General features: G+C 40.0%; 1 protein-coding gene across 6 annotated transcripts in view; it reads left to right on the top strand.

Annotated features, from left to right (window-relative positions):
* Positions 1-9,136: 9,136 nt before the first annotated feature.
* gabrg2 (gamma-aminobutyric acid type A receptor subunit gamma2) overlaps positions 9,137-23,263 on the top strand; it is a 41,622-nt gene continuing 27,495 nt past the window's right edge. For 3 of the 6 annotated variants that reach the window (XM_076102528.1, XM_076102527.1, XM_076102526.1), the window contains exons 1-3: positions 9,137-9,275; positions 16,792-16,931; positions 22,757-22,824. In XM_076102528.1, coding sequence (XP_075958643.1) covers positions 9,160-9,275; positions 16,792-16,931; positions 22,757-22,824 — 324 coding nt within the window. In that variant the 5' untranslated portion in view covers positions 9,137-9,159. Of the gene's footprint in view, positions 9,276-16,791; positions 16,932-22,756; positions 22,825-23,263 lie in introns of those variants that run through there. The other 3 variants (XM_076102532.1, XM_076102531.1, XM_076102529.1) reach the window with 1 other exon arrangement.

Here is a 23,263-nt window from a genome sequence, read left to right as displayed (position 1 = left end):
ATTTTATAATGTTGCATACATTTCTTTAAGAAAAAGGAGGAAATATCAATCAAGAACATTATTGTAGTAGAGTGTACAAAATAATGTTGCTGTTTGTTGGGCTGGGCTGTCTGTATAAAAAGTGCTGGTTTGGACAATAGTTGTTCCACTTGGATGTTTTAGCTTCAAACAAACTTTTTAATTATGAGTTAGAGTGAAAAACTGCCAAATTAACAACAACTTTCGAGGATTTCTGAATGCAGCAGCTCATCACATAAAGCTTGTAAAAATAAAACACAAACAGAGGTTTTAGTGTGAACTCAAGCAACTCCCAGAGCGGAGTCCTAGACACTACAGTTTCACCAATGCATCGCTTTCAGCCCAAGGCACTTTCCTTTCTATCTAAATTAGACACAAACCATGTTTCAGCTCCCCAGGTAAGAGCTAATGGCCTTGGGTTAGGCATCAGGCGTGAAGACACTCCCACTGATCCAGAATACATTTGGCAGCTTTATAAACAAAAAACTCTTTGTAAACTCTATGATGTGTCAGAGGAGTCACAGTGTGAAATCAGTAGCAACTGATGTGATGTCGTATTGTCAGTAGGGATCTACCAACAAGAGCCGTTTTTTGTTTATTTGCACTTTCTATTAGGTTGTCTCTACAGTAATTGTGTGTGTCTGCTATTCTCCCTTTTTAGGTATTTTTCAGGTGTGACTGTAGATTTCCTGTTCTTCATGTGAGACACCACAGTACTGTCCTTGGTGTGTCTCCAAACATCAACCCAGCAGTGCACTTCACCTCTGATAACTCCACTGGTGGTATTCATGCGTAAGGAGCCAAAGGATCTAAGCTTGTAGAGACATACAACACACGGTAGCTTTGCTGTCCCAGCACATACAGCAAGCCAGGCTGCCACTGGGGCTCCCACCAGTGCCTTTATAGGTCTGTGATCAGAGGAGCAGAAAGGGATACGTTTACACGGACTCCCCACTGCTCAGTGGAGAGGGATGAAGGCAGGCTGACTACCTGCACTTACCAGGTTTACAGACAAATCCCAGGATGCACAGGGTGTGTACAGAGGCACTAGCAGGTTGTATAATCAGAGTTGGAGTTGATTATGTAATATGAAGACAGTAGAAGTCCGACAAACCCACTGTATGTTGAGGTAAACTGGTATCATGGAACGTGAATGTCCAAGTCAGGGGTAAATGTTTAGTTAGGCGAGCCCATCTTTAAAGAAACACACGTGTTTTGCCTTTGAATGATTGCTAGCAACAACTATTTTGGAACACACTGAACACAAGGTCAATGATGGACAGAGAAGGATTGTATTGTGATGCAGGAGAAGTTTCTATAGATGTTGGATACTGTATCTTCTCTTATTTTATTTTGCCATGAACCTAAACTCTATGGACATGTCAACCCTGGCTGTTGTGTATCCTCTTAGTGAGATGGGAGGCCCCCTCCACCAAGGCTGAGTAAATTACCGACTGTTGTTGTGAGTAACCAATATGCCTGCTATGCACATTGGGACGGAGTGCTATGGCCTTGGGTTGAACAAGATGTTATGTAAGCATTCTGACGGAGACGCAGAAAAGAGTAATGAGCTTTAGATACAGCCTTCTCCTACGCAGTGAATTTGAAATGATCAAAGGGATTAAAAATTACTGAGGTGTGTGCAGATGTCCTGCACTGATTAGGTGAAGTAGGCCTCATATTCATGAAAATAAAACTATTGTGTTGAATTAGAGCAATTTATTTCTCCTGTTATAGTCCAATCAAGTCACCATATTATCATGTTGATAACGAATAATGAAAGATACAGTAATGTTCTGTTATCTGCAGTATTGTGAGTCACAGCCTTTGGCCACCATTAGCGCTCATATAGAAATATGGTAAATAAACAAACAAATAAGAGTATATTAAAACAAGTGTGTATATTAATAGGGAAAAGAGTGTAAGGGTGTTTAACTCTAAGAAATTGTCCTGGGGATGTAAGTGTCAGAGTCAATAGGGGTCCCGGGCTTAATGAGTCCAACTGAAGACGGGAAGAACGCATCAAGCTACATTAGAGCTTTTTTATTAGCTGTGGTGAAAGTAAATATGCGTCTTTATAGCTATTTCAATCTCCTAAAAAAAATGGGCCAGTAAGATGAGGGGAATTTTCAAGTTTTTTTGGAAACTCAGGTCTATGATGAATGGGGCATTAGTGTTCATCTGATGACAAAGTGGGGCTCTGGCACATCTTACAACTACAAAAAAAGGCAAATGGAAATAGAGAGTCCACCATGAAGGTGAAAATGCCAGCAACACTTTCAGTTTTATTTTGGTAAACAAATGTGGTGCAATGAAGGCCACAGGCAGAAAATAATTTGTATTTCACTGAAAATTGATTCCCTACAGCACTAAAAGCATTGCTGGAATTTTCATGGCGTTAGCATTGTGCCAGGGGAACCGTTAATCTTGATGGCAACTGTTGTGTAATGATAGGGAGATGTACTTATGCTAGAATAATGTATCATACTGTACATCCCAAAGCAGATACATATTTTGGCATGTGTGGAAGCATTTCTGTGATGCAGCTTTCTCACGCTTCAGTTTTTTTTTTCCTCACAAAGAGGCTTTAGAAAAAAAGGAGACAAATTCCTGAGGGTTGAAGGCAGAAATAGTCAAAAAAAAAACACGTCACGTATTGCACTATCCCTCTGCTTTAACTTACTTGACAATGCATGCTCTGCCTGTAACTTGCAGCACTCTCCTATGTTGGCATTTTCTCCCTCATATGTAATCTGTAGTTTCTGCATCAGTGACTTTGGGCTCAATTGTGGCTTGTGCTTGATAAAGCCGTGACCCTGAAGAGAACACAAAAGCCTCAGAAATAATACCAAAGCTGAAAGCAGAAACTCCCTGTGATCTACCTTTGGGAGGGGAGATTATACCTGCTTAACGCCAAGCAGACCAAATACCACATAAAGAGGCCATGAAATCAGCCAGCTAAATTTCCCCCCAATCACAGTGGAGAGGTTACATGCTGGCAGGCACCTCCAAGCCACAGTTCAGGAGCATGTGTGCAAGCCTCATGGAAATCAGGCAACTGAACTTGATTGTTACAGGCTTAGAGCAAATGTTCAATCCATATACAATGGATGGTTTACTGAATCAAAACAATTTAGATAGAGCCAGATACGTTGTCTTTCTGAACTTTCTTTCAACTCTATAAAACAAAATTGAAAACTCAAATGGGACCTAGGATATGCTATATATTTCATCACTTGGCTGATGAACTCTCACTTTGATTTGTTCTACTCCCGTTGTTATTTCAAGGCCATTTGTCCTAATCAAATAGAGTAGCCTGGATTGGAAGGGAGCACACTGTTCTAGATTTACAGTATTTATTCGTTTTCACTGTTTTGGAGGCATTGTTTGGCTGTAAATATTTTGAATTAATGGTCTAAAATATTCATATTGTATGTTACCTGAGACAAACTTTAAAAAGCCATCTTGGTGTTAGACCTTTGCAAACATTACTGTTTCTGTTATCTGCCAAAACAGCTTCTGAACCCTCCAAATATAGATCGGCCTACGGTAGTTTCACTGTCGATTAGATTGCACTTTGTTGGCAGGTTCCTGTGGAAGCTTCTAGTCTGCAAGCGGCTACAATGTATATTTCACTGCTTTACAGTGCGGCATCCTGCCTAACTGCATATTACCCTTGGCCATATATATATATCAATCATTCATCACATGGGCTTACTCAAGGAGTTTCCAAACACAGTCCACACAGTTTACCAGGCTAAATGCAAACAGCGTGAGGGTAAAAGCTTGTTTAGTCATGCCATTCTGACTGAGAGGTGATTGATTTGGTGGTTTGTGTCCCCTTCAGGTTGAAAGATCCGAGTGCCCACAAGTCTGAAACAGTTCACACCCTCTGCAGCTGCCTGTCCACAGTGAGTGGGCTGTTGGCATCACATATCAAGCCAATTCTCGTGGTATTCTCCCCCATGGTGATGACGTGGTTGTTATTCAACTGTAAACCTCCAGGCTCTGATACGTAAGCATGATCACTTTGAAAACAAATCTCCTTAAAATTGAAATGGTGAAAATGAAATTGGGGGAGGGCTAATGGTAGCATAGTAAGGCATATTTGTGACCACAGAGTTGTGTATTGGGAACAGCCAACAGTGAATGAAACACATGTTCATATGAAGTTATTCTCCTGGGTCAAGGTGGTAAACTCCCCTAGGTTATTCCTATAATCACGTTGTGTTTCTAGTTGAAATGAAGAATAAAAGATGACAGAAAGCTTGAAGTTGTTACTCTTAACGGGGGCCCTCATTAAATCAGCAGAGAGCACCAAATGACTCAGCATGACATGTTGTTGGATGAAGAAACAATTTCTAAATGGGGTCTAATACGATTTTAAAGAAAGTTGCGCTATACAACAGTTATGGTAAATAAAAGGCTAGAGTCAATTACACTGAAGATGAGCAAGGTGGAATCCAGTCTGGTAGCATTTCAGATGTGGTTTCAAAATGTTAGTAATGTCAGACCACAGAGAGTGCTTTCTCATGTTCATGTCCGAAAGCTCTCAGTGAGGAGGGATGTGTTTGCACATTTGCTAAGTTTAATAAACAGACAAACTGACCTTAGTTTCAGTGCTTTTTATTTTAGTTCTTGTCACCGCTGCAGCAGAATCTTTCAAAAGTTTCAAAAGTTGTTTTTCTTCTACTGTTTTGGGTTTTTAGATTTGGATGTTACATCACAGTAGTCTGAATGCCAGACCAATATTCTCATATCCAATAGTGCTTACAGTAGATCACTCTGCTCCCACAGCTTGATGCTAACCGAGTGGGGCTGTGACAGCATATGTGTGGGTTGTAAAACTGGAATGATAGTGGAACTGGGCATCTGTGTGTTCAATGGTGCCATTGTAGAAGACTATACCTCCCCCAGCTCTTTTCTAAAGATGACACAACATATCATCATAGCCAGACTCACACATGCACCCTGTCTGCAGAGAGAATATGTGCCATGAGGGATGAACTCATTATGGATTTTTTTTTAAGCAGGCATGTCACTAAACTAAGCCTTCACATGCCAGTACTGTCTCTGCCCACCATGTACCCAATCATTTTGATTACCGAAATCAAAACCATGGGTGCTTTGTAACAGGACGTTTTATAAAGATATATATTATGCTGCATTGTAATAGATTTCATGCACTTCACAATGTCACTAAAGCCACTTGAATCAGTTTAACTTACTACAGATATTTGAATCAGGTTGGTGTAATATGTCTGTATAACACAAATTCTACGTGTACGCCAGGAGCCCTATAATAATTATGAGTAAATGCCAGTAAAGGTAACTACATCCATGTTCTTTCTCATTGTTATAAACACACAATAGGTTTCCTGAGGTAGGTCAATGCGTGAGAGCCCAGGTGCACCCGTGATATGGGGATGCTCCAATTTGGTTCAAATTTCTGCTGTGACTATTGGACCAAGTGGATCTAACCTGACATCTCTCATTCTCTCTCCCTCTTTCTCTCTCTGTTAGGGAGAGAGAGAGAGAGAGAGAGAGAGAGAGAGAGAGAGAGAGAGAGAGAGAGAGAGAGAGAGAGAGTCTGAAAAAGAGGAACAGAGGTAGATTCTGCTGCGGATATTAACTGCCTGCCTTGTATCATCAGAATAAATGTTGGGTATGAGCCATATAGATTACAATTAATCATCTAGTAACATGCTGTAATAGCAATAGAAAAGCCTTTACCTCTGCACAAATCCTTTCAATCGAATTATAACTCAACTGTGACGGTCTACCACGAAAACAAAATACATCCACATGGGTTAATTAACCGTAACAACTTAGTAGCCACTGGGTATAGCATTCTTCTATATTACCTCTTCCATCTTAGCTAGATCGATACCTCCTACTGCTTACCAGTATCTCTGATGTTGACATTTGGTTCATGACCTGCATGGCTAGAGTCTCTGACAGCTGTGGTGATATGGCTGCAGGGCAGAGAGTGATAGCTGGCCCTGGGGACTGAATGATATGGGACATGCATGTGTGTGTGTGTGTGTGTGTGTGTGTGTGTGTCTGTTTATACCAGTTTCATTTACAGAGTATGATGAGAAAGGCCTAAAATTCTATTTTCATTTCCAAAGTTGTAAATATGTAGAATATTTATACAGGGATGTCAAATTGAAAAAAAAAAATAGCATGCGAGGGCAATAGAGTGTTTTAACTGCAAAACAAATCATAAAACAGCCAAACAAACATGGTTAATATGTTTTAAGTATTATAGTCATATTTATTATACATACATTTTTTTTAAAACATGACCCATATTACTGTCTTGTTTTCGCTGTTTGGCTTGTGAAACCTATATCTTCAGTAAGAGATCTTTTGAGGTACACTATGGCCAGGTAATACACATTGCAAACGGGTTATAAGAATATATTGAATATTACAAGACTTCCTTTCTTAATTTATACTGTTTTTGGGAGCGGCTGCTGGTTTACTCTCTTTTAAGGAGTGCTGCATGCCTGATGAAGCATCTGTCAATTTTCTTAAGATGATTAACCTACGCTGAGCCTCACTTGCCACAAATAAACACATGATGGCTATTTCAAATCAGACACAGCTCATCTTCCATGCATGTCACACTGAGGCGGCTACAATCAACTTTGATTGCCACAGTCAAATTTTAATAACTAATGGTTAAAACCAGAAACCAGTTAATGGCCGGTTGTCATTCTGAGTGAATGAGTTTATCAGGCCTCAAACATATGGGAAAACTGAGCAAAAGTTTACCATAGCTGTCGCCTCCATGGGACCATAAAAGTGATAATGCAGCATGTTCAATGCCTGTATGCCCATGTAATAAATGTTTAGAGGGGAATTTGGGCTAATGCACCATGACAAGACGATGACGCTAGCACTTGCTTGTTTCTACTGCGACTGCAGTGCTCATTGTTCTCCCTTTACAGTCATATTTTTTGTTTGTTTGCTGGAAAGGAACTCTCTCTCTCTCTCTCTCTCTCTCTCTCTCTATATATATATATATATATATATATATATACAGTATATCTGTATGATGTATGAAGCCAAATTGTTCTTCTTATCTTTGAGTGAAGATAACAATAAAGGAGAAACGCAGTTCAGAAGAAAGCAAACTTGAAAATGGAAACTTGACAGATATGTCCTTGGGTCAATCGAAACAGAAGACCGAACAATGCTGCTGAGGACATGTGATCTACTTTGCTCTTGTCATTTGCATCACGCACACAGTCCTAATAAGCACCAAATGTAATCTTTGCATATTTTGTGTTATTTATTTATCCTGATTTTCCTTCTCTCTTTTAAAGTAGCATTTAAAGATGCTAGAAACTTGCCATTCAAGTGTGTAAATAGATCGAGAGGGGGGAGGATTGCAAACAGTTATTTATGAGACAGTGTGGGATTGGCTACCATTTTGTACTTTAGATTATAAAGACATTTTTTTTCTAAAACATCCCCTCAAGGAGTCCTTGGAAAGAATTTACACCCCACCAAAGCAGGAGCATCATACTTATATAAGGATAATAAAATGGGTGAGAGCACCCTATGAAGGACTATGACAACCTCAGGATGCTCTTTCTGGATTGTTTTTTAAATATGTCAAAAGACTTGGAAAAGCACATATCATTAAATAAATGTGTATAATGCCAAAATAGAGATATGTCCTTTGGGCTGCTTAACCTCATTCAGTCATGCAATCAATTAAAGTGAAAACTAAATATCAAAGTAAACTAATCAGCTCCTTTTTGGGGATGACGGTGTGTATTTATTGTCAAATCAACTGGGCCGTGAGAGGCTGTATCCTCTGAGTTGAGCAGCAACAAACTGACGGAAGCTGTCCTTGGTGCTGAATGGTGGTTTGTTATACAGATGAAAACTAATAGAGCTGTCCAAGGTGCTGAAAGCGTGACTGGACTCGACTCAGGCCTGCGGCTCATTTAGGATTCTAAATAGATGTGTATGGCATAAAGGGACACTCACACACACACACACACACACACACACACACACACACACGCACACACACACACACACACACACACACACACTTATCCACCTGAAATGATTTGTGTAATTACTTATAGGGGAGTTTCTTTGAAAAAGTGTACTCCAAAAAGTAATTTTGGATGTACTTGCTCCTCATTAGTCTGCAACAAACCTAAGGACCCCAGGATGTCACTTAAGAAATTGTGTCACATTATTTGGCAACAAGATTATTTTCACCATTTTGACATATCTGTTAAAAATATGAAATATGAACACCACCTGAAACCTAAAGAAGGGTCATGGATATTGCTGCATAACGTGCCTTGTTCTTTTTGAGTGTCCGGCTTTCACTAGTTCTACCTTTTATTCTAAGAGATCCCGTGGATAAATATAGATCTACTACAGTTACTCCAAAAGGGTCTGTGTGTTTCTATTTTGAGGACACAGGTACGCAGCAGGTGAAAGAAGATACTAGAGTAGAGAGAGGATACTGTTAAAACTAGTCCACTAATGTTTGCTTTCCCTCCATGGTAATGCATATCGCCTGAATTCACATGATTGGAGGAGTTTATTCCTAATAAGTGAATGTTGTTAAAAAGATTATATATATATATATGTATTACTGCTATATGTAGCAGTTTAAAATGAAACCACCATTTTTTTTCTGTAGCACCAAGCTAATTCTTTTTTACCGTAGTCAGTGCAGCCCTGCTTCCGCTTGGTGAAAGCACGCATGTGTTGATCCGTGCTGCAGCACCGTGCATCAGTTCCTCTCTGACCCCAGTGTTAATCTGCATTCAGGCTGAGTCTCTTCTGTTGTTTTTTTTTCAGCTGCTCGACATTAGAGTAGCATATTACGGGGGTTCGCAGTCTGTGGCAGGTTTTTAGGGCCCTGTTAGACTTACGATTCGCCAACAGACGCAAAAAAAACAAAAAAAAAAAAAAACAAGCGACGCGAAATCAAGCTTTCTGCTCGCATCGATTTTGTTTGGGCTGATTTCCCTTCACCGCACGTCCGCATCGGGTCTAGGTTTGCAGACCCGCTACCGCTAACGTGCGTAATGTGTCGTAGAGAGGAAACACAGTAAATAGACGGAGACGTCCATCTGCAATAAAGAGGAAACGAAGATGGTGATGATGGCTTCACCGAATTTTGCCTCCAAATGCTCGACAGCAATGGCGAAGCCTTCCCTTCCCCTGAAGCTGTTTCTCTGGGTGTTTATTGTCGTTAATCTTCCTATAAGGTAAGCCATCGATGCCGTCATATGTCCTCTCTAAACCGTGATTCTATGTCGGCTTTTTTTGGTTTGCGTGTGCCTTATTTTAACAACACGTAATTCTGCGGCGCCTCCCATCTCATGCCAACACAAGCCTGCTTTTAGTGGGATCCTGGCCGATTAGGTAGCTGAGAGGAATCTGGTTTTATTAGAAAAACCAAGGCATGTTGCGCGTATATCACATCTTTAATCGTGTTTCGATATGGGAGTGTGATAGACATTTTTTTAGATACCTACAGTGACACATGCACCGCATTACTGGGAGATTCTTTTTTTTTTTTTTTTTTTTTTTTTTTTTTCTTTACAGAAAACAAAAGCGACGAACAGCTACAGTCTGACTTAAATATTCGGCTGTGGGAGTCTGATGATTTAATACCGTGCAGTTAAACATGTCTATGAACAGGCCAGCATCTCTCACAATATGTCCAGCGTTAGAAATAGCATAGTGGCAGGCTAATTTGCTTGAAGCTAAGGCTACATATAGTCCCTGCTAAGCTGTCTTCAAGGATCAAGTCTATTCTAAGATCCAGAGCCTGGTTATTAAACGCAGGTGTTGGATGTGGCAGTAACTCGAATAGCTTTATGCAAACAGTCATTTGTAATAAAGACAACTTGAGTATGAATGAGGGTATGTTTCATCTCACGTATCTGAAATTAAAAAAAAAAGCATTTCAAAATGGCAGACATTCACACAGAGAATACAAGTGTAAAGGCACAATAAGGACAAGGATAACACATATGGAGTCATCCTTGTCTTGAACACACACACACACACACACACATATACAGGCAAAGGACTGCCATTTCAGCTTGAACTGAGGTGCAGATTTGAGAGAAGCTGTTTGGTCTTCCCCGTCAAGACATTATTCCTCGTGTGCTAAGATGAGAGAAGTCAAGAGGAAGGATGACAAGACTCCTCGCTTCGCTTTCGTCGTTTTGTGCTGCTGGAGGGCGAAAAATGGAGGCAGATAAATCAGACGACGATCAATCACCGTCATGCTGATCGCAACCTCAATGCTCCCTGCCCCAGTGCCCGGGCTTCATTGTCAGGCCTGTGCAGTTTTTTAATTCTATGCACAAGCAGTGTTCACGATGGCCTTCAGTTACCGCGACACCTTGCCCAATTGAATTACACCAACAATTGATATATATGTGCAGGTTATGGATTTTATAAGTTGTGCATGCGTGATTGATACATAATGAACTGGGATGTGACAGTTTGGTGCTTCTTTGATAATCATACCAAGGCCAAATGAGAGATCTATAGGTGAACACCTGTACAAATGTAATATATGTGGCTCAAAGCTAGTTACCCCCTATCACAGCAAGATGTATTCTCTTTCAAATAGTTCATATACAAGTCCTGTGTACTGTATAGTTATTAAAAGACAGCTAATTGCTCGGTAAGTTGAATCAGACGCTATTTGTGATTCATGTATGAGACCTCTTACATAAGGAATCTCTCAAGGCCTCAGGCATGCTTTCAGTAATCTATGCTACTTTGTGACTCATTGACAGTTACTATGTGTAGTGATGTCTAATTGCATCACCATACATGAACCCCAATGCGCAGTCCTCCCTCATGTAAAAGTAGAAGATGTGTATCAACAAATGTTTTGGCATATTGTTCCTTCAGTCAATAATTAGGCTCCAGATGTAGGCCCAGGGTCTGCTAGGAGATTTAGTAAACCCTCACAGTATGGCCATCGCAGGAGGATGTGATGTCAGAGTGAGGAAGTGCTCTGCTCAGGTTTTCTATTATGCCAAGTCATGTTTCCTGTTTGGTAAACTCACCTCCAGCATTTTAGGTTGCAGATGAAATGCATTATATAATCAAAATTTGGGACCCACTGCAATTTATTTTTGTATTCATTTTGTATTTTCTGTTTTTAACTGTTTTCCAACCATGACTGTACCAGAACTTATTTTAATACTAATGTATATTTCCCATGGATCAACAAGAGCCTCTATTGTTTTGATGGACACGGAAAATAAATATATACGTACATGTGACATTACAGTAAATCAGATGTCAGGATTGTCGTTTAAAATTCCAATAAGACATGCTAGTTTTTATTGGTGTCATTGAAGTCCCATTAACTGTCAATAAATCCCATTTGATACACAACATATAATCTATACAGCTTCCTCTAATGCCTGACAAATAATACTTCAGTTCTTATAATCTGACATACTGTATATGAAAAATACAAAGCTTAGTAGGTCGAACAGAGTAGTACTGGTGGTTTAACAACATTTCTTTTTTCCATTTCAAGTGAAGAATAATCCTCAATATGGCATAGTTCCTCTAAATCTGTCAGGGTTTTATAACATCACTTCAGCATATTTCTCTGATGTAAAAATGTTGATGTGTTGAGAATTTATCTCTAGCCCTCATCACCTAAAATGTCAATGTTGTATAGCTCATGTCGTTTCAATGCAAGCAATGCAGGAATCCAATAAGGTAGCAAAAGCACTACAATGCCAAATGTAGTTGTGGCTTAAGAGACACATCAACAACAGATAGCTTGCCAGCAACATAAACACCCACACAGTTATCTACAGTAACTTCAATTAGATATTCCATATTTTTTCTTTGGGGGGGGGGGGGGGGGGGGGGTCTGCAGAGTCAGTTTTCTTGCTAAACTTAGTTTACTAGCAAGAATATGCTATGGACACACAATACATTAAATGCAGATGGCACATGAAAATCTCAGCTGATGAAAATGTCTGTAGGTTAGTGTTCTTTTGAGCTGCTTTGAGTGTGGATACATTGTGACAAATTTCATGACACATTTGGTGCAAATGTAATGAATTCAATCCTGAGTCGGCCATTTGTAGCATTCCAGTTACCAAACCCAGTCATACTTGGTTATTAGTAAATGCAGTTCCATCGATTTTAATTGGGAAAACTACAGTGTATAAGGCTCAATCAAGCACTCATACACTGCTTCTTGTCACCACTTGGAAAGGGTTGAGGTGTATAATGTTGACAAACATAATGACTATCCCATGTATTTATTTCTTAAATGTGTTTGCACCACATGAAACCTGAAGAAGGGTCATGGATATTGGGGCATAACGTGCCTTGTTCTTTCTGAGTGTCCTATCTAAAGTATTTTCACTTTGGCTTTCACTAGTTCTACCTTTTATTCTAAGAGATCCCGTGGATAAATATAGATCTACTACAGTTACTCCAAAAGGGTCTGTGTGTTTCTATTTTAAGGACACAGTTATGCAGCAGGTGAAAGAAGATACCAGAGTAGAGAGAGGATACTGTTAAAAACTAGTCCACTGTTTGCTTTCCCTCCATGGTCATGTATATGGCCTGAATTCACATGATTGGAGGAGTTTATTACTAATCAGTCAATGTTGTATTGGAATTTGACTCACTGTATCGTCAATCATGTGAACCTCCAAACAGTTAAGTGATTTAAATAGATTACAAACAGAAATGTCACCCCACCCAGAATTGGACCCTACTATCACTTCCTCTGATTGACAAGCGTTTTAATCCACCAACGTTAAACAGGATCTTAATTACTTATTAATATTTAATGTTGCAGCTGCTGAGAGTCTTATTCTCAAACTTCCCATTTAAATACTCTAAGGTATTACTGATTGGCCCTTTAACTTGATACACCACATTGGCAACAATACAAATTGGCCTAATCTGGTAGCACTTGTGAGAGGAGGGTTGTGCTGTAGCAACAATGTGACGTGCACCAATTTCACGTTGGTTGATAATTGGCACAAGGGTTCACTAGATTTGGTTCCTTCATGTCGGTACTGTTTAAAACATGCAAAGACGATGGCTCAAGGGAACTTCATGTGTATGCTAATGAGGGCCACAGAGCTGTTTCTATAGCTGGTATTGCTGTCATTACCCTACTTAGACCGTCTCATGAATGTGTAAAACGGCAGAAGATGGGGCACTTCACCGCTGCTTTACATGGAACCTGAGATGTGATTTTAATAGAGATCTTTTTTGACCGCTCAATATAAGGATAAGGATGTTTATTGTCATTGTACGAACATACAACGGAATTAAGTTGGCGACTCATCAGTCAGTACAGCAGCAACAGTTAAAAAGTGTATAAAAACATTAAGACAAGACGATTTAAAACAAGACATTAAATAAATATATACAAGATAAAACAAGATAAAGCACAGGCATCAATGGCTTCAAAGAGCCGATGAGAGTGTTTATTGACGACGGCTCTAAATGTGTAGGGGTAGACTGTATGACAATATCAGACTGTCCTCAATGAGAGTTGGTGTGAACGCAACACTTGACGCCAGTCTTTCCATCATTACATAGGCTGCAACATGGATATGCATGAAAAACAAACACTAATATCGGCACAAAAACGCATAACAGCATGCACACATACATACACACTGGCGCAGACCTCTCTGTGGATCTTCAGGTACCGCATTAGTAGGCAAAACCTCAGATCTGCCTGCAGTGGCGAACACATGGCTCTTCCTTTGATCTATTTGTCTTTGGAGCATTTCCATATGCACAAAGTTACTCTGCGAGATGAATACAGACGTTTCAAGTTCTTACACCCTTCTCTGCCCTGTTTATCTACCCATCTATACAACTATACATCTAGTCTGTCAGTGCCAGAGACGGATACTCTCTGGATTTATATTTTATGACATCCAGTAAGGCATATCTAAAAGCATCCACCTGAGAAAAAATATTAAGATTTAATGTTTTAGGCACTAGTATTGTGGTGTAGATGGATGGCACTTAATGGCACTTAATGCAGTCTAAGGAAGAGTGCTGGTCAAAAGATTATTCCTTGCACCCAGCCTAAGAACACGAGAAAGCTATTAAAGCCTCTATCCTTGTGCTTTACCAGTAAAACTGTCTTTTTTTTCCCATGTCACCATTAATGATTCTTTATTATTTCATTCAGAAGTCTCCTTGTCCTCTCATTGCTCTAAAGCTTTCCTGAAAGCTCGCAACTGTTTCACTGTTACTCTTTTATGCTGTTGACTGATTCTTCAAACCCTTTCTCAGAATCTCTCTATCTCACTCTATCGTGCTGTATCTATCTGTCCATCTATCACCTTTCTCTGTCTTGTTTCTGATGCATTGTGTGCCTGTACACATGTGTTAATCATCAGAGTTTTTCGTCATCTGAGGCACAACTTCCATGTAGTTAGTGCAGTAGGCCTCTCTTTAATGCGTAGGCATACAGGGAAGATCACACAAATAGTAGGAGATAAGTATTGATTTGAAATAACTGAGATTTGTAGCAGACCTTAAGTTTTAATATGCTCAGATCAGAAGCACTGCTCCTCCCTGTTATTCAAGATATGAAGATAAAAATGATGTCTATACGTTTTTTTAACAATACTTGTTTTTTTTACATTTCAATTTGTCATTTCAATCTTTTTCAATTCCTTTGACAGTAGTACGACTCAACTGGTGCTTTTACAAACCTCTTGGAGTTGATATAGAGATTTCTTCAATATCATTCACACATCATGTTCATGCTTTTCTGACTACTCCTCTCTTTCTGTCAGACACATAGAGTGCATACACATCTCAACCCTGGCCTTCAGCGGTACACACATTCCCTCTTACTGCAGACAACATCAAGTCTCCTGACACACTATAGTCCTACTTGACAGCAGCATTGTTGTTGCCAGCATTAATTAGCCCTAATGCATTGTCATACCTCCATCTTCTACTCAGGTCTCAGAGCTAAAAGAAAGATCTTTTGTAACGGAGACCAAACCATTTCAGACATATAATTTACCAAGATCACGCTTGTCTCTGGGAGAACAGGAAAAAACATTTATAGCCCAGCCGTGGTGGTATTTGTGGTAGGGGTCTCTTGAGACATCATTATCCTTTCAGTTTAAGACGTCTGAGGTGAGGAAGTAAACTTAGGAAAATTGGCTTGTGTTCTCCAGCTCTCACTGAAGCTTGTTGGGCCCTAAAAACCTAGTTACACTTTGATAAACAATTCTGCCGTCAAGTTACCCAACTTTCCCATCTTAGAATTTTTTTCACCAAGTTGGAAATTGAAGGAGAGCTCTTGCTGTTTTTGTTTATAATTGTGGAAGTTGTCGTTCAAACTCTGGACGTCACAGTAAAAGTTAATGCAATTCCTTTACATTTCTTTTGTCATGTGAATGAAATAAAGGACATTTTGAGAAGCAGTGGGTAGATTTTTACTTTTTGCAGTAGTGAAACCTAGCACTTTGAATGCATGTCAAGCTATTAAGACTTACGTTTACTTTTAAGCCTTTACTTGAAGAGATTACCCCCTTTTTTTTTTTGGAAACAGTGTCACAGCTCTTTGTCAATCAGTTCGTCACACTAGTCCTTTGTCACATACGTTTTTGGGGAAAGTTGGCCACCTGGATGGAAGCCAACAAACGTCAAAACATCTCACTTTTAAAAAGGGGCCATTATTAAACTTGTTTCAGTCTTGACAGATGAAGAAATTGATGCATCCTTGTGATGAATCTGTCCATGTGAGCATTTCATGTTAAGAGTTGCTGACTACCTAACCACATTAGTTAAATTAAACATTTGCAAGATCTCTCCATGGGGAAAAAGTTAGTACGAGGCTTCCGGGAGGACCAATTTAATGATGAAAGCGATGTGTCACATAGATGAGAGTGGCTCTCAGCTGGCTTGGTGGTGCACACTGATTTGCCCCAATGTATGTTCCATTGAAAATAAACCAAACAGTGTAAAACTCAGATAATGAGTTATCTCCTTTTAGATCAGCTAACCGCAGGTCCCCTCAGAGAAAGCATAATTCCCATCAGCAATAAACTCACTATATATCTATTATATAGCCTCTTAAATTAGCATATATTTACGAGCCTTGTGCCATTTCAGGCTACGATTGCTTTGTGCTTTGGTATTTTCTGCATCTCTTAAGTGTTCTATGTGAGGAACAAGACTGAGAACCATGGGATTATGGGATGTTTTGCAAATTACAGTGTATTCACAAGATGGCATTGCTGCAAGAACACACATCTCAGACTGGAAAAAAACCAATATATCTGGTATATAAAGGAGATAACCACTTTTAACGGGTGGTTGACCAAGACAACATGGATATTTGATTAACGATAACCTTATAGAGTGTTGCACTGAATGTGTACCATAGATAATTCATATATTAATACTACAAAATGGTCGCTTCATTTGACTCTTTTTTTCTGTAACTCTTGTTAACAGTTTTCAGTGGTGCAACTACTTTGTTTCACAAGAAATCCCATAAAACTAAATGGAAAGGGAAGCTTAATCACACATATTTCAGTTTGTCTCTATTAGCTGTAACGTGATGAAGAAAAGCCCTGAAAATATCCCTTCTGACCTCGTCTCTAAGCTCCTAATATGTATTTATAAAGAAAGCAGAGCACGGGGTAAAAAAACACAGCTTGCTCTTCTTTAAAATAAATTATTGATTGAATGCATTCATTTTCTCTCTCTTCCTCGCAGCTCCTTCCAGACTGATGAGGATGATGAGGCTACCAACAAGACGTGGGTGCTGACTCCCAAAGTGTTCGAGAGTGACGTCACACACATCCTAAACAGCCTACTAGACGGATATGACAACAAGCTCAGACCTGACATCGGAGGTGGGTGCTGATTTCTCACAGATGATTCGATTAGTTGCAGAATCACAAAGAAATACACCCACATTACCGACCAAAATGTGCAAACAGACACGTATATGCACTCATTATCCGACAAACATGCTCATACCCAAGCACTTTATATAATAACTGAAGAAAATATGACGTATCATCTGTGATGTCACCTACGGATTTCTAAAAGGATCCTGGAGCCGCCTCATTCTCACTTGTTGAAGATAAACCATGACTGTGCTGCAGTGTGTACCCTAACCCAAAATACACTCCTCTTACATCTTGCTCAAAATTGTCACGAAGAAATACATAAAATGAGTTCATAAATTAGGTAAGACTTTCTCCTTTATGGAGAATTAAGCAGCAACTAGAACGGTGCACTCAGTATACTGCAGATCTCGACCCGGTTTGTCTGCAAAGAGCACTGCTGTATTATGTGATTGAATGAATGCAACCCACAATTGTCTAACCCCTCGTCTAGACACCAAAAAAAACACATCGTAAAACAAATTTCAATCAAACACAAAAACATATTCAGTCAATTGACTCAAAGTCGTTGTATAAGACATGTTATACAATCTACATCATCAAACTCATCAGGCTGTCTGCCCGTGGAGCAGCGGCTGAGTGATGAATGATGTACAGCAGTCTGTGTATTGGTAGCACTGTTAGCTGTTAGCATTTAGCCTAACACACCATCCAAAACAAAATATCAAATCAACCACAAAGTAGTGGCCAAGGACAGATGAACTCACACACACGACCGATCGATGACTTTCCTGGCGAATAATAATTAGAGGAATTGCATCTTAAAGGGACAGTTCACCACAAAATCCATAATACATATTATTCCTCTTACCCGTGGTGCAATGTATCAATCTAGATTGTTTTTGTGTGAGTTGCTGAGTGTTGGAGACATTGGCTGATGTTTTCTCTCAAACAACCTAAACCTCACAACCGTATCAACGCGAAGAAGTAAAGAGCGCATCTACACATGAACGAGGCTCATGTGCGTGACGGTGCGAGATGTAAACATTTATGGCGTCCTCCTCGGCTGAGCTGTAACGCCAGCTAGCTCAGTGGTGCGACATGAGCTAGCGTTATCGAGGATGGATGCACAATTTCTTCTGAAATGAAAAAAATCAGCCTATAAGGAGCTGTGAACACCTGGGACGCGTTACTTTGCTTGACCTCTACCCTGATGGCCTGGAATTACTTGATATCCTAGCAAAGCCCGACAATTAAAAATCATGCTATACAAAGTACTTTTTTTCCTGACAACAGATACATTTTTGAATTAATCCGGCAGCAGCCAGTCAAATTGAACAAACATGAGGGAAAGGTGCGTTTCGATGGCTTCTCACTTTTAGCCTGTGCTGACTGCTGCTTTAGCCAGTTTAAAAAAACACATCACTATTGGCGGATTGTATCACCTGTAGGTATCTAGTTAACAATACTGCAGTGAGTTACTGTTTAAAAAGACTAAATTAAACTTGGCTGATTGTCTGAATCCGCAACTGGATTTAGACCCGATAAAATGCTATCAAACACCAACCCTCTTCACAGGAATAGCATGCCAAGGCACAGCAACTCAGATGGCTCTGCAATGTTTATTTGACACTAGTAAATACACACTTTGAAAAGCATTCATTAATTCTTTAAGTCTACTCTACTATGACTCTGTTTTGAATTCTAAATGGCATTCAATTGAAATCGACTCATGACTTGTTGAAGACTCGAAACAAAATAGTTAGGACTTGGACTCGATGTGGGACTTCGTAACTAAGTCTTGTGACTTGCCTCACCTCTAGTGGTTGCTAGTAATAATGTTAGTCATGCCAACTGATACCCTGTGAATATATCTGCTGCAGATTGAAAAACAATAGGAAATAATGACTTTTTAATTGCACTGCACTGGATGGTCTATTCACTGGCTGTATAAATTGAACATGGAGGATTGAATATGCACAGCATAGAGTTCATTGTTACACTATGCTCGGTAGTACAAGGTGTCCTTGTGTGTTCTATGTGTGTGTTGTGTGTTGACGGGCATCCGGGCTGACTATAAATAATGTCTACCTCTGACAATGTACTTGCACACATTACGGTCGGGGTAGCAAGCCTTGTCTTGTCGATGTGAGAAAGAGACAAGTAGCTTACTCCCTACACTTTGACAGACAGCTGGGCGGGGCTCCATCGTCTGCACAAGTGCACGTATATCCTAAAGCCTGTCACGTCCATCTGCAAGAGCAGAATATATAGCTATTCAGTGCCCTTGAATACTTGATGATTCATGGGTCAGTATTCCTGGGAAACTGGTTTAAGTCGGAACCTGTCACGTACTCTTACAGAATAATAAAGACATACCACTTTATATGCCAGCAGTGAATTGCTTCGCCATCTACTGTAGGGTCACCGGTTGGTGCTGTATTAAAGGAGCAACTGGTAAGAATAGATTTGAATAAATGCCCTTGCAGGACGTTGTTGTTACATTACATGTGGTGTAACTCCTCAGCTGCTAAGGCGCTCCAAACTTGCCAAATTGTTTTTAACACTAAGGATTTTTTTGTCCTGTTTTCTCCCAATTTGAAATGTGCTGTGGTCTTTGTCATTGCTCCCCCCACTGTTGACCCAAGGAGGGAATATACTGTATGTGCTACCTCATCAGCTGCTTCTTCACACCTGCCACTGAGAGGTTCTACCCAGGTTTAAACCCCTACCTTGAAGGAGCACCGGTAGGCTTCTCCAGTGCAACCAAAATAGTACAATCCCTCACTGGCTTCCCCACCACAAACATGGCAAATTATTTGAGGTGCCGCTGCTAAGAATTGACCTGATGCAGCTTTAAAGCGTGACTAATGAATTGTTCAAATGATGGCACAAGATGAAAGCGGCAGAGTAACATGGACGTAAACAGTAAGTCTGTTACACTGCTTTCATGGTTTTCCCATATACTGTACAAAATGTATGCGGCATATAATGCGACACATTTCATGAAGTGCAGCATCTTTATTCTAAAAAGACTTCAGAAGTGGGCTTGTGCTTTAAATTGAAGAGCAGCTCAGATCTGCTTTGAGGTGCAGCATCAGCCCAGAGAGCCGCTGCAGCTGGCTGCCACCGTCTTAACCATCATCTTCAAACGCACTATGATCTTGCTCACTGGTGGTATTCCAGCTGCTGCCAAGTTACACAGCTACAGAGGGGTTATAATTAGCTGGCTATACTGTCATCTGCTCCACCAACCAATCAACCAACCAACCAACCAACCATACCAAGGCAAAGCAAAGATTCTCCTCCATTCCTCAAAGCGCTGAAATGCTCTGGATTTAGATTCATTGCTGAATGTGCCACAGCCTCCCTTTGAAGTCCATTGTGATGCTCATTTAATTTTAATGCCCCTGGAGTCTACTGTACATATGAAAAGTGAAGCAAATAGGACAGAGACATCGAGAGAGAGAGAAAATCCTTAAATCATAATACATCCATGGATGGATAGTGATGGAAAGTCATTGTCTTCTAGAAAATAAATACATTGCTTCATATAATTTACATATTTAGAGAGCAATGGAGAGGACATGAAGTTGTACAGTGAGTTTAATTAATAGGTCGAGATGATTGCTCATGCATGGAGCTGTATTTGGTCATTCTTTGAGCTAATTTGATCAGCCGTTCACTAGGATGCCTGTGGTGGCTGTGTTGCATGCATTATGTCATCTCAGACAGCAAGTTAGAAATCTCAGCACATCCACTTAATGTTCTCTGGCAACTTGGAATATTTTTTCCTTGGCATCTGTTTGTGCATATATGAAAAACATCCACTTTCCAGTTTGCTATATAAAATAATACACCTTGCTTTTTAATTTGTTAATATTTTATTCACGCCATGAATGTACATTTATATGGATTTTGTTTTTACCAATAATCCAGTCGAGGGTTACATATTTCTGCATCACATTTTCAGATTCACAATTCAGATTATGCAAACACAGTAATGTGCACTTGTAGTCGTAGCCGGTAGTGGAAGTCAACAATAGTGTATTGTGTGTGTGTGTGTGTGTGCGTGCGCATGAGTTTGTTCAAAGATATGTGTGCAAAGGTGTGAGGGTGCAATGCACATGCATGTGTGCCCGTGTAACCCCCTCTATGTAACTATCTCTTACACTCACTCCTGCTCCCATATCTTAACCCAGACTCTCTTCTCAGGCACCGTCCAGTCATCCATAAAGATACGCATTGTAGTGAAGTGCACGCAAGTGTAGTGATCCAGGATGACTTGGAGGGTCTGACAGAGCATGGGTGTCTTGTTTGACACCAAGCTTTCAAGTTTCCTGAGCCAAACTGTTTCTGACGTCTGCCCATCTCACTAAGTGTAGGCAGCAGACACCAAGGTGTAATGCATGGTGGGCGGGGGACAGATGTACACATGCAAGTGTTCAAGCTAAGATATTTGATTTATACATGAAGATTGCAACGTTCAATAGTTTAACAAAGGAAGGAGTAGGACAGCACTCCAATTTTCCTTTTTTTTGATATTGCCACATGGGCACTTCAGGCAAGACACCCTTCTGACATCCGTCTGGCAATATTAGAAAAAGTCAATTTGGAGTGCTGTCCTTGTCTTCCCCTTTTTATCATCTCCATTTAGGATCCAGCACCCAGTCTTCAAGGTCTAGCTGTGAGTTTAGTGCTTGTGTTTAACATTAAATAGATTACAATTTAACTGCTGCTTTTTTGTCGTCTCCATTGGGCTCAGAATTGTAGTGCTTCCTCAAACCTTTCAAGTCACGATATTTACGAGGCACTTCTAACAGGAAAGCCCGTCACTGTGGGAGCGCCCGGCATCAGCAGGTCTGTGAGAAAAGACAGTAACTGATTGGCTATCAAGAGCAGCCCACAGGCCTGAAGCATAGCAGGGTAGGAAAGGGATGGATGGGATGTTGCAGAGGGCACAAAGGTATTGTGGTAAATGGGATGGGAGTTTGGCAGTAAATACAGACAGTGCATGTGGTTTTCTGACATTGTCAGGAGGCCTGTTTGAAGATGAAATTGTCCCTGTAGGCTCTGATGTCGTCTCCTTGCAGACAAAGGAACAAGGTTTTCTATTTCATTAGCGCTATCTGACGCATCTTACACCTGGTAAAATCGTGATAACGTAATACAGTGTCATGAAAGTAAAGTGGGATCATTTCATTTAGGTGATTTAATGTGAAGCTTGTTTTCTACACCTGTCTTCATTGTGTGTACATATTGGCCTGATATGTTATAAAACATGAGACTATTTGCTTGAAAGTTTTTGCTTGAAATATTAGCTTGATATGTTTGTGTAATATTATATAATGAAAGTCATATATAGTGTTTTTTTCATTTCCTCTATTTTGATAAAAATCCATTTTTTTCTGCATTGCACATCTAGTTTTTTGAATTTCTAATTGCATTTTTCCATTGTCTTTGATTGACTTTAGTGGCTTCAGTATAAAGATGTTGTTTCGTATTGTGGATGACGAAATGTTGCATTTTCACTGAACTTGGTGCAGTGTGCAATCTTTCAAAGCTTTCTCATTTTTTCATCATTTGCATCTGTCAATCAGGTGTGTATCAGATGGAACTTAACACGACATCCCACTGAAAGCCAGCTGAGCAGTGATGCTGTCCAGCGGCTTCGTATTCACACTTTAACAACAAGGAGATTATTTCCCTTGTTTCTTCATTGACGATGACGATGAAGACAAAACTAAAAAAAAGAAACTTCCTAAAACTTGTGTGCATGAGAAATAGTTGCTCATCTATAAAACTGACTTTCTTGTGCTTCTTTTCAGTGAAACCAACAGTGATCCACACAGACATGTTTGTCAACAGCATCGGCCCAGTAAATGCCATCAATATGGTGAGTAATACTGGAATATAGTGTTAATATGGCAATGTTTTTTATCAATAATCAGGCATAAACTGCATGTGTAACTAATGGAGGATATTTATTTTAAAAATGTCTTCGGCCTACCTCCATCCTCGGGGAGCTGAGCGCATAATGATGTCGAGGGTAGCTCTCTGGAGCTAGCGGGGTTTCACCGTCTTGCTCAAGCACACTTCAGCAGAGCAGATGCTTGCTGTCACGGTGGATTGGTTGGTCCATCTAATGACTATGCTGCCCTTCTGCCCTTGTAGTGTAGCAACACAATGCAGGTGTCAATCAGCTACTTAACTACTGCACTGGCCTTTGCACCTGCATTGCATTAAACATTTTCAAATTAGAAATACTGATAAACAGTTGACCAATTGTGTTGCTCAACACACAAGCCAGATTTCAAAGCAGCATATTTGCGAAT

Source organism: Anarhichas minor, unplaced genomic scaffold, assembly GCF_050575085.1.
Source record: "Anarhichas minor isolate MPS153535 unplaced genomic scaffold, ASM5057508v1 ptg000027l, whole genome shotgun sequence".
Classification (NCBI taxonomy): Eukaryota; Metazoa; Chordata; class Actinopteri; order Perciformes; family Anarhichadidae; genus Anarhichas; species Anarhichas minor.
Note: the sequence above shows the minus strand (reverse complement) of the source record. Positions and strands in the feature narration are given on the sequence as shown.